Raw genomic sequence first — 13,354 nt, 5'->3', positions numbered from 1 at the left:
CGCGGAGCTCGGTGCGACACCAGTCGTGAAGGAGGCTGGCAACGAGGCGCCGCGGGAGCCTCCACCCGCAGCGCGAGCGGCGGGTTCTCCCGCTTCAGCCTCGGTGCGCGCGACGCTGCGACCTCCCACATCCCTCTCCAGCTGCAGAGACTACTGCTGCCTGTAGTTTTTGAACGCATTATGCACAACTTCTTTCATCACTACTGGAAATTGTGTCCAGTGAGAGAGGAAAACAGCCTGACTTGAGGGCAGAAACAAGCAATTAAAACACCTGGAGAAAAAAGGCGGAGAAATACAGACATACAAGCTGCAAGAAAACACCTTCACACTTTAGTTGTAAATAAAATATCAATGCCTTTCCAGGCTCTGTGGCTTTTTAATCTTGCCAAAAGATAACAATACCCTTTAGGCCTCATGCTAGAAGCATGCTCAGAGAGAGCATTAAGAGATGGGAAGCACCTGTACTGAAACAGGTCTGGTAGGTGCTTCACGAACAGCTCTCAGCTAAGCGTGCTTTTAGGAAATGTATCTTGCTCAAAGGTCCTGCAGGTATTGAAGTGAGTGGCACAGGTCTGTAAGGAACCAGGACAGGTAGAGAAAAAGGGCCCACTTTCAGAAATGGTAGGAGTTGCCAGCTCTGCTGGACTTAAAAAAAAACCCCAAAAACCAAACAAAAAATCCCCCAAATCCAAACTTTGCACTTAAAAGCTTTTTGTTGTGCAACTGAAGAAGCAAGACAAGTGATTCAGGGGAGGGAGTAACATAACAAAGGGCAGACAGGGTATAAGAGGAGCGATTACTGGGGGAAAGCATGATGCCAGACATGAGACAGCTGAGAACTAGTGGGGAGATAGAAGATAGCCTGACTAAATAAAAGCTTGGGAAAGACAAAGCAGGACGTACTTCAGATGTCACAGAAGCAGCAATCTTAACAGGCTGTTGCTCCAAACCTTGTTTCCAGCTAGTCAAAAGTTGCTGGAATTTGTTGAGAGGAGCTGCAGTTTCTACTTGTGCAAAAAAAACTTCAAAGAAATATTTCTCTGTATTGTCATTGTATCACCATTCAGTCACTGGGCAATTAGATAAAGGAACATTTTTGCATGTTCCTATACTTTCCCTAGGTATCCTCTGTTGGTCTGAGGATAGCATTTATGCTGATTTAATGGGTTTGACACAGGAAAATATGGCTCTGCAAACAGCCAAGGATAGCGCTGCCTCAAAAAAAACTGTTACCCATTTTTCAGGCATTGTGGTCAGAAAGTTGAAGCGTTGATCAGAACTTTCTACTGTCACATCAGGGACATTTGTAACAGATCTCAGCTCACCTCTACATTTCATAGCCACTCTCAGAATTACAGCTTGCAACACCAATGCAAGGTGGTTGCAGAGGTTGTTTTGTTTTTGAAAAGAGGATTACAGATGACTTCAAGGCTAGGAAACAATAAATACCATCATTTTACAGATTGTTTCTCCAGTGTTCCACTTTTCATTATTCAACTTACTAAGATACGAAGATCTCCCACAGGTGTCATTTCCATGGGTTTGGGGGGTTTTTTTTGCATTTATGTGCTATAGTATTAGCTTTCCAGAGTGTAAAAGCTGATGCATTATGACTATTCCATCTGAATGTTTAGGCAGGAGGACAAGTTTGCTCTCAGAAGTCTCAACGAAGAACACTCTCAGAGATGCCTTTGCTTTCTCCTCTAACTGTGCACTTGAACTTGCCAGTGGCAGAAGCAACACTAGAAAACTGCAACGGGGCAGATGATTGTTTTTTTCCTCACAGGCAAGAACGTAATGAAGGTACGCTTTAATATGAGCCAGGCACATATTTACCTTTGTACAAAGAAGTTAAAAAAAAAAATCCACACTGTCATGTTGTAGCTATTTATAGTTTTTCATAAATGTCCAGTTTGCAATAAAGTGTATTTGGAAACAAAGTCTTCCACCAGGTCTCCCTGCAACATCTTCATAGCTCGCCAGTGAATGCTCCCACAGTTTTCTGGTTTGCCTTGGGGATGACTTAGCTCCTCTTTGATATAATCCAGCCAGAGGTCTTTAAAAGAAAAATAGATGTTCTGTTTAGATTTTATTGGATATTACGTAACAAACATACCAAACCTAACCTAGAAACTCTCTTTTTGCAAGTGTCCATGATGTTAACGCAATGAGGTTTATTTTGTGAAACTACAACCCCCTGCCCCTTGATGACCAAAAGCCTGGGTTCTATTCCCAGCTGCAACAGTGATGTCTTAAGAAATAATGCAGCAATAATTGAGCCGTTTACTTTCTTAAAAGGAATACTGCAGAAATCTTGATGATAAAAACATAGCTCCAGACAGTTCACAAATCCAAATTAAAGGTGATACGCATCTCCTATGCCAGCCAGTGTCAAAACCTTATTTGCTAGTAGTTCTGCTGCAGCCATCTCACCGTGAACAACGACCCTGGACTGAAAGTGAAGGGTCGCTGCAGAGTGTCATGCACTTAATGGCATAGAAGAAATAAGCTCCACTCTGCATGACAGCAATCACAAGGGCAGAACAAACAGCTACCTTTTGAAATGGATGGAAATAAAAGAGGCAGCACTCAATGAATGAATAAATAAAATCGCCTTACCAGAATTTGTTGAACCAAACTCTCTCAAGGCACGTTCATAGTATTCTCTCAGATGAAGCATTTTGCAGGATTCCTAACAAAGGAAGGTATTAAAAGGCCATTTATTTTGTACAGAAGTGAATCTGCAGCTTGATTAGATTCTTACAAAGAAAGAGAGTCATGGTAATTACACGGGCACACACACACTGCCAAAGATTAGTTACCATGGAACTTGGTTTTGTATTACATGCTATGAATCAACTTTAGAAGACAAATATGAACTGATCACAAACTAATGACACTACTCATAAGCCCTCTGTTTCCTATTTAAATCGAAAGTTAGAAGTGTATTTTACAAATACAAGGCACTAACAGGATATTCAACAACTTACTTGCTCCTTTTCTATTTGGATCATCTTCCTGAAGAAGTCAAGTGAAAATGGACGATTTTCACACAGGCTGAAGTAAAAACATAAGTAACTTTAGACTTCAGGCCTTTTAACACATGCCCTAGAACAATCGCGTTTGAAGGTTTTATTTGTCACCTGGTAAAGACTCTTTTAACTTTCTTATAACCACCATTTCTGTAAGTCCAGTCAAGATACTTTTTTCATGGTCATTTTCACGTAAGGATCTCTGCAAGTTTAAAAGGAAAAAAAAACCAAAAAACAAAAAACAAGCCAACCACGTAAGCTACAATTAAAAGGCAGCAAGGGAGAAGAAACCAAATAGTACCTTCTCCCTAATTAGGCATCTGACATAAAACAGATCTCCTAAGTGAGACAAAGTACTGGACAAAAGCATCCCAAATGATGTCTGAAAGACAGCATTAGGTAACACATGCAATATTTTTCAAATTAAAATATTAGTTGTAACCTAAAATACATGTCTCATCCAATATTCCATACAGCTGGCAACTGGCATTTCCCTAATATCCTTCATGTAGAGCATTGTGAAACCCTCTGCAAACAACTGAATTCAAGCTTCCACCTGAAATACATGCTGTAAATGGGGGGGGAAGGGGGCAGGGAACCAACGTGCTAGGCAAAGAGGAAATGTTTTGCCCTAAGGATTTAGGGAATTTACAGTGAGATTAAAGTCCCAGTTTTGTTCTTGAGTTTTCTGTAACAAGGTTGATGTTTTCACACAGATTGGAAAATTCTCTTTTCCATGCTCAGATAGACATCTGAAAATAGAGCAAAGATTCTAGACCGAAAAGTAAGAGTCCATCATTGGTTGTGCTTACAAACATCTAGATATCTTAGAAGCATGGGGACAACATTTGTGCTTATGAGCCTACGTCCAACTGATTTTTGGTAACATACACAGTTTTACTTGAAATTCTTTGATATCAACACATCCATGGAGGAACTGCAGTATAAAGCATTTGTTACATGTTCCATCCACACACATTGTTCCTCTTTATTTACACACTGTCACAAAAAGTAGATTTCTATTAGCTAAGTACCCAGTAGAGAGCTTCTGTGTCTTCCTTGCTGTTTGTGCCTTCACTCCATTCCACCCAGAGGCTCCATAATGGCAAAGTGCCCTGCAAGGTAAGCAGATAAATCAAATGACCGAAATACAGTGACCCCGATTTACAGAAACAGACAGCAACACATCCACCAGGTTCTGTATTACAGCTGCCGTAAAAAAGTCCTTTAGACATAGCTCTTAGAAAGACAACTTTGGACTGCACACTGAAATCACTTCTTGTTTCCTTCCTCACTTACAGGACAAATACTGCTCAGCTGGACAGCTGCAAGACATGTTGCCAGGGATGAGAGACAAGTTCTTCTGCATCACCGAACACTGCAGTACAAATGTAACTTCCGAGAACAGCAAGGAGGAAAGAAACAATCACCTCCTTGTTTCCCCTCCTCACTCCTTGTGCCCAGGGTTTGAAATAGAACAGTAAGAGAGCACATAGATAATTTCAAGGCTTGAAATACCACACACGCAAACAATGTATCAGGGCAGTGAACAGGAAACATGTTTTTTCAAGTAAGACACAAAGAATACCAGCTGACTGCTAGAAGAGTATGCAAAATGTCACCTGTGAGCATTCAGACTTTAAAACTGTGAATATGAAGTGAATTTGCAATTCCCTAATGCTCCTGAATGCAATGCGCATGTAAAATGTCAAGTTCTTATTTTTGACCTTAAAAATGGTTAGGGACTTTGAATGCCTTGTAAAGGGAAAAAAACCTCAAATAAGTATCAGAGGCTTCCTATCTAAGACTAATGCATGCAAGTCCATAAAACCAGCACAGACCTTAGATTTCACACGCTTAACGGCGTCTTCAAAACACTGGGTCACAGCGTCACTCTTCAGTTGGATCAGCACCTGCAGCCTCATCTGCCACATTTCCATTGACAGGCTGAAGCGCTTAGTTGCAGCTTCTGCCACCTCCGTAGCCGTCTCAAAGAGGTTGGACTCCAGTAATAGCTGAACCTAAAACCCAGCAGATACAGCTCATCCACCACAACAGATTTGTAATACCTTGTTAAAAAGCAAGGCCTTGATCAAAATATTGCCCACCTTTCTATCTACGCAAAATGGTAAAGATAGGCACACAAGCAATGCAGAACAGTCTCACAATCTATTTTTCCTGTGTCAACTCTTACCCACTGCTTATAGAGAGCTTCTGGCAGCAAACTGGATTCATGGGTTTTGTGGAACACACTCAGTGTCCTCTCCAGCCTCTAGAACCAACAGAGAAGTAAAGAAAATAAGCGTTATTCCTGCATATACCAGACCCCAGCATCTGGTATATATCAGAAACCCAGTGGATTAGTGCATCAACATGTCACTGAAATTCAATAAAAGTTACAGATCTAATGCTTTAGGTACCTGCATACATTCCAAGAAAAAGGGGAAATTTGAGCATTTGAATTACACTTCTTCCTTAAAGAGCAAAAGAACAACATAGCAATGTATTTTCACTGTATTAAAAGGGAACCAAACTGCACAGGATGAACAGTTAATTCACTGAGTCACACTCAAGCACAGATGCATAATTAAGGTGCCCACATGCCAGCACCGAACTTTACTCGGACTTATTTGCAAGAGTCATTTTAATTCATCCTTTTCTTTGAACAAGCACAGGTTTACAGGACTATCAGGGAACATTAGCAAGTTTGTATTCTTAACTTCCATCCAAAGAGGTCACTGTACTTCACTGACAAGGCCAGTTTATGCCCAAGTTGTTCATGTTTAGGCAGGCCACATGTGAGCCTGACAGTAAAAGCGATCCCCTCAGATGAAGACTAAATGATTTTTAATGATGGCCGCAGGTAAGTACTTCTGATAAAATGTCAAAATATATTTGCTCCTTGTCTGATAGATTACAGAAGTCAGTAAAAATAGGGATTATTTGTTACTACAATTTCCTAATAAGCTTTTACCTTTTGCTTTAATTCTTCACTGTTGGTTTTCCTGTTATATCTCTCCAAGCAAAAAGTGATGTAGCATTTCCACATGTCCTCTGTAGAATCAAAGGCATAATATCACACTTTACAGAATCACAAGAGTAAGCACAAATATTTATCTTTAAGGAATGTAGAGAATCCAAGCACTAAGTGTTAATGCCAACTTTGTTTTAAAATGTTGTATTATAAAAGAGGTCCTACATTTATAACATTAACATTTAAAAATGGCTTCCCAGTATAAGCTGCAGACAGTAACTCTTTCTGAAGAGCATCAAGCTCTTGCTTCAGCTGAGGCTTCAGCGCATGCTGTCACAATTAATGTTCAGTGCCTGTAGTTTTCAATGGGCTTGCAAGAGTGAGGACACTCACAGGCAGTCGAGAAAATCCTTCTTTGTCTGCCTGACTTCAAAGGCTGTATAAGCAGCAAGTTTAAGTCCACTCCACAGATAGTCCCTTGATAGCCTCCTTTGAGAGTAAGGACAATGCCAGATGTTGAAGTTGGATATCCACCCCACTGGCAAATCAAAAACATTGCTTACAGCTAACCAGCAATATACCCGAGTTCTACAGGTTTCCTTTATTTAGGAAATTTTCTCTATTTACAACTCCCAAACCTCTATTCATCTGTGGGCTTCTATTCTCCTCATTGGTTAAGTCACATTAATAAAATCAAACAAGCAACAAAAAGAACTTTCAGTTAAGCAGCTCCTTCGAGAGCATAAATGCATTGGAAAATAACCCAAATAACACATAAAATAGATCCCAAGAAGATAGCACCTAAAAACTGCTTGCTTTCTCTTAGGTATGGTAGAGCCTGCAAACACCTACTTCAAAACTTTCACAGTATACATTACGCTAAAGTACCAGGAAAAAAATGTTAAAAGGCAGGCAGAACATTTCACCTGTTGGGACTGCTCTCACAGCCTCTTCAAAGACTGCACAGCACCGCTCCTCTCTCTGGGTCATTTCAGATACTTTCATCTGTTTCGTGGTGTGTTCTGTGGACTGCAGGGACCCCAGCTCCAGCTCACGACGGGCCATGTAGTCCCATGTAAGAGGATCATCAGCATACTTGGTCTGCAAACTAAACACACCACGTCTGTAATACCCCTCAACTGCCATTCTTCTTTTGCAGGTATGTTTAGAAGGGTTGTTATATTGGTATACAAATGTACTTAATTTCTAAGTAACCAAATGCCAGAGAAAAAACATTTTACCTTTCCACAAGAGAAAGACAAAATATTAGCCTATTTTGGTTTTTTATTTAATATGGATATTCTCCAGTAATAGCATGAACTAGACAGGAAGCTTTCGAGAGAGATCTTTCTTTTGAGAGAGGAACAACTGGAGAAACTAAAGATGCAAAAGAACCACAAAGTACACTGGGAAAATCCACAGTTCCTGCAGTAAATTTACGGAAACTAAGTGTAGTAATTTTTCAGCAACAACTGTATTTTATCTCATTTTTTCTTAGCAGCTTCTCAAAGCCTTTCTTGAAGTTAGATACAAGTATCCTTTTCTAAAGAGCATGCTTGCCTCATGTTTTGTTTTTCTTAAAGGATTTCCCACAGGCCTTAACATTCTATTTCCCTAGAGGAACAGCCTTTAGTCAACATGTCAACCCACTATAAATTAGAGAAGTTATGAGAACATGTTTCTTAAAAAACAAAATAAATTAAAAAAAACAACAAAACACAACACAAAGCACCTCACCTTTCAAGAATTTCTTTTTGCAAATCTTGGGTAAAATCAAAAAGCTTTGCAATAGAAAGCACAGCCACATGGAACTCAACACCTACATTTCAAGAGGAGAAAAAAAATATCAAGTGGAGTATTACATCCATTGCACACTTTGCATTTCTGTATCTTTGCAAGCTTTTGTCAAGACACAGATAACATTTAAGTGCCTAGATAGATACCCCTTTCTTTTCTATAAATCTCAGTGTTCCACCCATGTGATAAGCCCTATGTTATTATGCCGATTGTCTGACTATATTCTTCACAACTTCATGTTATCCAGTTACAAAAAAAGGCCGTGAGAGGCAGGACATTCCAGACTCAAAGCGATAAACTAGTCCTGTCCTGACATGCTTACAGATCCTTCCAGCTTGGTTCCACTCGCAAATTTAATCAGCACCTCCTCTACTCCTTCATTTGACTCTGCCATGAAAACACAGAAGGCTCCACACTTGGGACAGACCTCTCCAACGCTGCACACAGTATATGTCAATGAATTATATCCATCCATCTTGTATCTCCGTAACTCACCTCTGAGAATGCTAAGTGACATGACTTGACATAATTAGTTCACTGCGAATCCCTATCAGCCATTACTCACCTCCTTATTTTTAGGTGCTTACAAATCATTTGTATACCTATTTATTCCAGTATTTCTCCACAAATTTAAATTCAGCCAACTCTGTCGTTTCCTCTAATGTCCTTTTTCCCCCTCTACTTTTCAATGCTGTTATTATATTTTGCCCATTGTCTTCCAAAATATCCCCATCTATCACGGTTTCTCAAAGACACCTGCTACTACTTTGCAGTTAATTTACCCAATTCTCTCAATAAAATGGGTGAATTTTACCAAGCCTGGTTAATTTAAAATAATCTAACCTGTTTCATTATTAGTCTGAATTCTTAATTCTCTGTCACTAGTGGTAGCTAATTAATTGTGATCTAATGTTCAGTCAATAACAAAGCAAAAAAGGTGTGCAATTCTGAGCTGTCCTCCCTTTGTTTTTTAAACAAACAAACAAGTTTTGAGACTGTCAGCTCAGCACCTATGCCACTTCAGCCCAAAAGCTGTTGTACTGGAAGAGGTGTCAGCCTGCAGAACAGTTATGAAATCAGAATTATCAGCGCGATTAATTTATACTTTGGCATTATCTAGGTTCTACTGAAGAAACGGTGTAGTTGAAACTATCTTAGTGTGTACACTGGAGCTAAGTCTATCTGTATCTCCAGTCTATTACCTACTGGAGAGCTGAGTTAAAGGTGACAATTTTCCTACTGAATAAGTACAAGAAATGTTAAATCACCTTTAATCTTCTGAGCAGCATCCCTGTAGATTATGCGAGCCATTTCCCCATTGAGAATCTCTTCAGAATAATTGAATTCCCCCTGCAATATCAAGCATAACATCATTGAAAAAATTGAAATAAATATCAGAAGACGACACTAGTGTTTTTCTTCATCTATCTTTACCTGATTTGCACAAGTCAACTATAAAGAAATAAGATATATTTAATTTTAACTATTCCTTTCCAGAAATTACTATTAACTTTCAAACTGGGGGATGTAACAAAAGACTTTACAAATGCAAAAAAAAATCAAGGTATGAAGTATTTGAGCTGAGCATCAGCCAACACTTGAAAAGCTTAACTCAGGCACAGGACAGGAACAAAAGCTTTCTCTAAGCTGTTCTCAAACAAACCATTAATACAGATCACAGATCCCTTGAAACTATGCATTCAAATGTGTGATACACAAGCAGACAGTATCTCTTAAGTAAGTTTAGCTGACCTACCAAGTCCATCTTTGCTTGTTCAAATTCTTTCTTTTCCTTCCTCTGTTTTTCAGCATGCATCAGCTCCATTCTGAAATACTGCGAGAAAGAGAATAAAATTATGTTATTGTGGGGGCGGGGATAAATCATAAAACATGAAGTCCACAAATGTGGTAAAAGAAGCTCTACCCGAGGAGCTACAATCAGGACTTTGCCAATATCCTACACACGTCCAAGCGCCTTGTTTTTTAAAGGTTTGTGCATATAGCTATCTGCCCTACATATTTACTCAGAAATTTTCCACATGTAGAAATTACCACTTCCCAGCCATTCTTTAAACCCTAACTTGCCCTCAAAGAAAACCACGTTCCCTAGCAAAGGCTAGGGATGCCAGATCTAATCCAGAGAACTATGTCCTAGCAGAGCTTACAGTACTTTAAAAGGGAATTCTGACACATTTATCAATAAACAGTGTACAATCCTCACTCTGCATACAAAAATACATGATTTGCTAAACAACTGATAAATGCTACCAGTACAAAGTACTTTTTTTTTTTTTTAAATCTTTTTGACAACATTTCCCCACTGATGGGGAAACAAGTTTTTTCCAGTTTTCTCAGACTGATCTGAACAATATGCTGGACTGATTTGCTCTGATCGATCAAATAACTGGTTGTAGAAGAAAACCAGGAACTCACTTCTTGATAAAGTTTTGGGCACTCTGGATGGAAGCGTAAAGCACGAAGGAACAAGTGCCTGGCACTTTCTGATGAGAGTTGTGTCTCCATTTCCCATTTTGCTGCCATAATCCACAGTGCTGCAACAGATGATACAAATAAATTCATTTTAAGGCAAAGCAAGTGGATGGTCATGAGAACCCATTTTGAAGCTACTCTCCAGGATGCAGAGTTTGTTTTTGTTTGATGTCCCCACCCCAACATAAACCATAAGCTCAGCAATGGAATAAGACTGATTTATCTCCCATGTAAAACCTAAAGGACTAAAAGCCAAGCAGATCCAGGAAGTTTAATCTGGTATAGCTACAGATCCAATGATGTACAACGATGTCTTTAAAAGCCAAAAAGCAGCCATGAGTATTCAACATCTCCTACCTCTCAAACATTTACCCAGTCCCCAGTCTACCCGGGAAATGGTCATTCAGACCATGGGGACTCCTACTTCACATCACCTTTTGACTGCTCAGCACAATCCCTGTCAGAGCCCTTCTCTCTGAAGTACAGGAAGGCAAAGAAAAGAGGGTAGGAATTTTTAGCCCAATAGCTTGAACTGAGATCTGTAGGAACTTAAACCAACGCTATACAATCTATACTCGGTCATTTATGCAGCACTCACCATTGTTTTATTTACCTGGTTTATTGGGATGAATGGCCAACATGGAAGAAAACACCTTACTAAGCTGATGTTTTGCATTCTGTAAAAGAAGAAGTTTTGCTTTACCCACTCTAATACTGAACTGAGCCGCCAGCACAGAAGTTTCTTTATGAAAGGATACAAGTTGTAATGCAGTTGTACTGGAAAAGACAATTCTCTGCTACCTTATCTTCGGCAGGAAGTTTCTCATATTTGTTCAATACTGACCAGCTTTCAAATGTTACCGGACTAGATTAGCATAGTTAACTCAAACCTTTCTGAACTACACAGCTAACACAAACGTTGCCCAAGTCACAAACCCATAGTCTCACTGACCACTTTTGAGGTAAAGACTGCATTTTTATTTAGCCACTTGCATTACTATGACAAGGTCGCCTTCTTCAGTACAGGAAGGACAATGACTGAATGCTAATAATAATGTGAAGACTTGCACAGCTAAGTTTACAAAGTACAGAATTGCCAGAATTATACTTTTCAGCATATCCACTATAAGAAATGTTTGGAACAAAATCACACTTCACAGACAGGTGATCCATTCATTCCAGAGAAGGTATAACCAATACTATGATTCTCCCAAACCAAATGGTACTCCAGATTCAATGCAATCAGCCTCACCTTTGCCACCTGCAAGCATCAAATTTCACACTAATTCATTCTGAGTCAAATTCTACACTTACATACATCAGTGAAAACCCCAGGCAGCTCCAACAATACTATCAAAATTATTTCAGCATAACAGCATGTGGCAGTGAAGTTTGTACCCCCGTCTTGTAATTCAAGTTCCAGATGCCTGATTAAACACCAATCCAATATCTCAAATCAGGTAAGATTAGCATTTTGAAAACTCACCCACTGCTTGCAAAATGCAACGTGCGAAAGCCAAAGCTGGACATCTTCCTGTGGGAAATGCAAGGAGGAGAGAATCAACCTTACAACAAGGCAAGCGCAAAGTCACTTGCACACTGACAAGCAAACAATATGCCCTTGGTACGACGACTTGGCATGCAGAGAGAAGGAATTTTGAATCTTAAATTCCCTTCCCCCCCCCCCAGATCTTCATTTTCCTGCAAAACATCCAAAGAAAACCAACCCTCCCATCTCAAGACACGTACTCTCAGCCTCTCCAATCAAATCTGTGTTACACTGAACTCAACAGAGAGCTCACTGTAATGGTTCCTCAGGCACCTCGTTTACGTTTTACCATTAAATGTATCAAGACAATCTTCCCCTAAAGCAGCTGAAAGTTTTTTCATTCTGCTTCTAGTCCTTGCGAGCAGAAAAGCCAAACTCACATGGCAATACTTGTCTCAAGATAGTTGAGGACTAGTAACTCAGAAAGGACGTCATATTGTTTGTATACAAAAAACATCTACCTGACACGAATGATCTATTTCTAGGCTACTGCTAACTGTAAGACCAAACGTCCACTTAGTTCTTCTATATTATTGCAACTATCTGGTGGTAATGATATCTAGATAATTTTTACATACCAAAAGAGCGTTTTTCAACCTATCAGTACAAATAAACTTACTTACTTTCCATTTTCCTGTAGCACGGTTGAAGAGGCTATGGACTCTATGGAGAATAGAGTTCTCAATTTCATCCTTCTTAAATGAATATCCAATGCGCTAGGAGGAAAAAGAAGTATTAATTTTATTGCAACAGAAAATTTGGCATAAAGTATTCTGCACTCTAAATAATTGATAAACTTACTGCTCTTCTTTTCTTGATCAGTTCCAGCAGATTAATTTCATACTAGAATGGGGAGAAAAAAACATTTTAAAGCAAACGAGGAGACACATAACAGTAAGGAAAAAAAAAACAGATCAAGTTTTTTATAGCTAGTCAGGTGGACAATAAAAATTAAATCCAGGAAAACATAAGCAACAATTTTTCAGCCAGATCACTACATTTCTAAGGCCGACTGAAAGTAAGCTTGAGTATTTGTATTGCACATATTTCAGACTCCAGCTGTCAGCACCCCACATATTCCTAGAATCGTAATGCACAAGCCAAACTTCTAACTCCACAAAAAAATTCATTACAATTTGCACAGCGCATCGGGGAAGGGGGGTCTCTGCATCCCTGGAGAGAGAAGAAACCGCAGGAAAAAGCCACAGCAAGAAAGACCACCCTCTCGCCCCAAACTCAGGCACTAACTGCCGGCTACGCTTCTCGACCTGGCGTGCCTTAATAAAGAGCCCATGACAATAAGCCTCTTACGAGCGAACGCCACGGGCCGGGTGAGGCGAGGCCTCAAGCAGCCGCCGGTTTCCTACGCGGGTAACTACGACATCACTTAACGTCTCACTGAGCCGGATCGACGAGGTGAGTGAGCACGCTCTCCTGATCAGTAACGCCTACCTGAATATAATTAATAAAATCCTCCTTCCGAAGGGCTCTCCGCTGTATTTTGTACTCCAG

The 13,354-nt window shown here is 39.8% G+C and overlaps 1 protein-coding gene across 1 annotated transcript in view; it reads right to left on the bottom strand.

The window, feature by feature from the left end:
* Positions 1–1,858: 1,858 nt before the first annotated feature.
* Positions 1,859–13,354, bottom strand: part of UTP6 (UTP6, small subunit (SSU) processome component, homolog (yeast)) — a 14,163-nt gene continuing 2,667 nt past the window's right edge. The window contains 18 exon segments of the mRNA XM_009323788.1: positions 1,859–2,056; positions 2,620–2,692; positions 2,991–3,057; positions 3,144–3,202; positions 4,010–4,147; positions 4,874–5,053; positions 5,227–5,304; positions 6,007–6,086; positions 6,933–7,114; positions 7,744–7,825; positions 9,072–9,153; positions 9,560–9,637; positions 10,237–10,355; positions 10,907–10,970; positions 11,780–11,827; positions 12,466–12,558; positions 12,644–12,685; positions 13,295–13,348. Coding sequence (XP_009322063.1) covers positions 1,899–2,056; positions 2,620–2,692; positions 2,991–3,057; positions 3,144–3,202; positions 4,010–4,147; positions 4,874–5,053; positions 5,227–5,304; positions 6,007–6,086; positions 6,933–7,114; positions 7,744–7,825; positions 9,072–9,153; positions 9,560–9,637; positions 10,237–10,355; positions 10,907–10,970; positions 11,780–11,827; positions 12,466–12,558; positions 12,644–12,685; positions 13,295–13,348 — 1,677 coding nt within the window. The 3' untranslated portion in view covers positions 1,859–1,898.

This window comes from Pygoscelis adeliae, unplaced genomic scaffold (assembly GCF_000699105.1).
Source record: "Pygoscelis adeliae isolate BGI_AS28 unplaced genomic scaffold, ASM69910v1 Scaffold75, whole genome shotgun sequence".
Taxonomy (NCBI): Eukaryota; Metazoa; Chordata; class Aves; order Sphenisciformes; family Spheniscidae; genus Pygoscelis; species Pygoscelis adeliae.
Note: the sequence above shows the minus strand (reverse complement) of the source record. Positions and strands in the feature narration are given on the sequence as shown.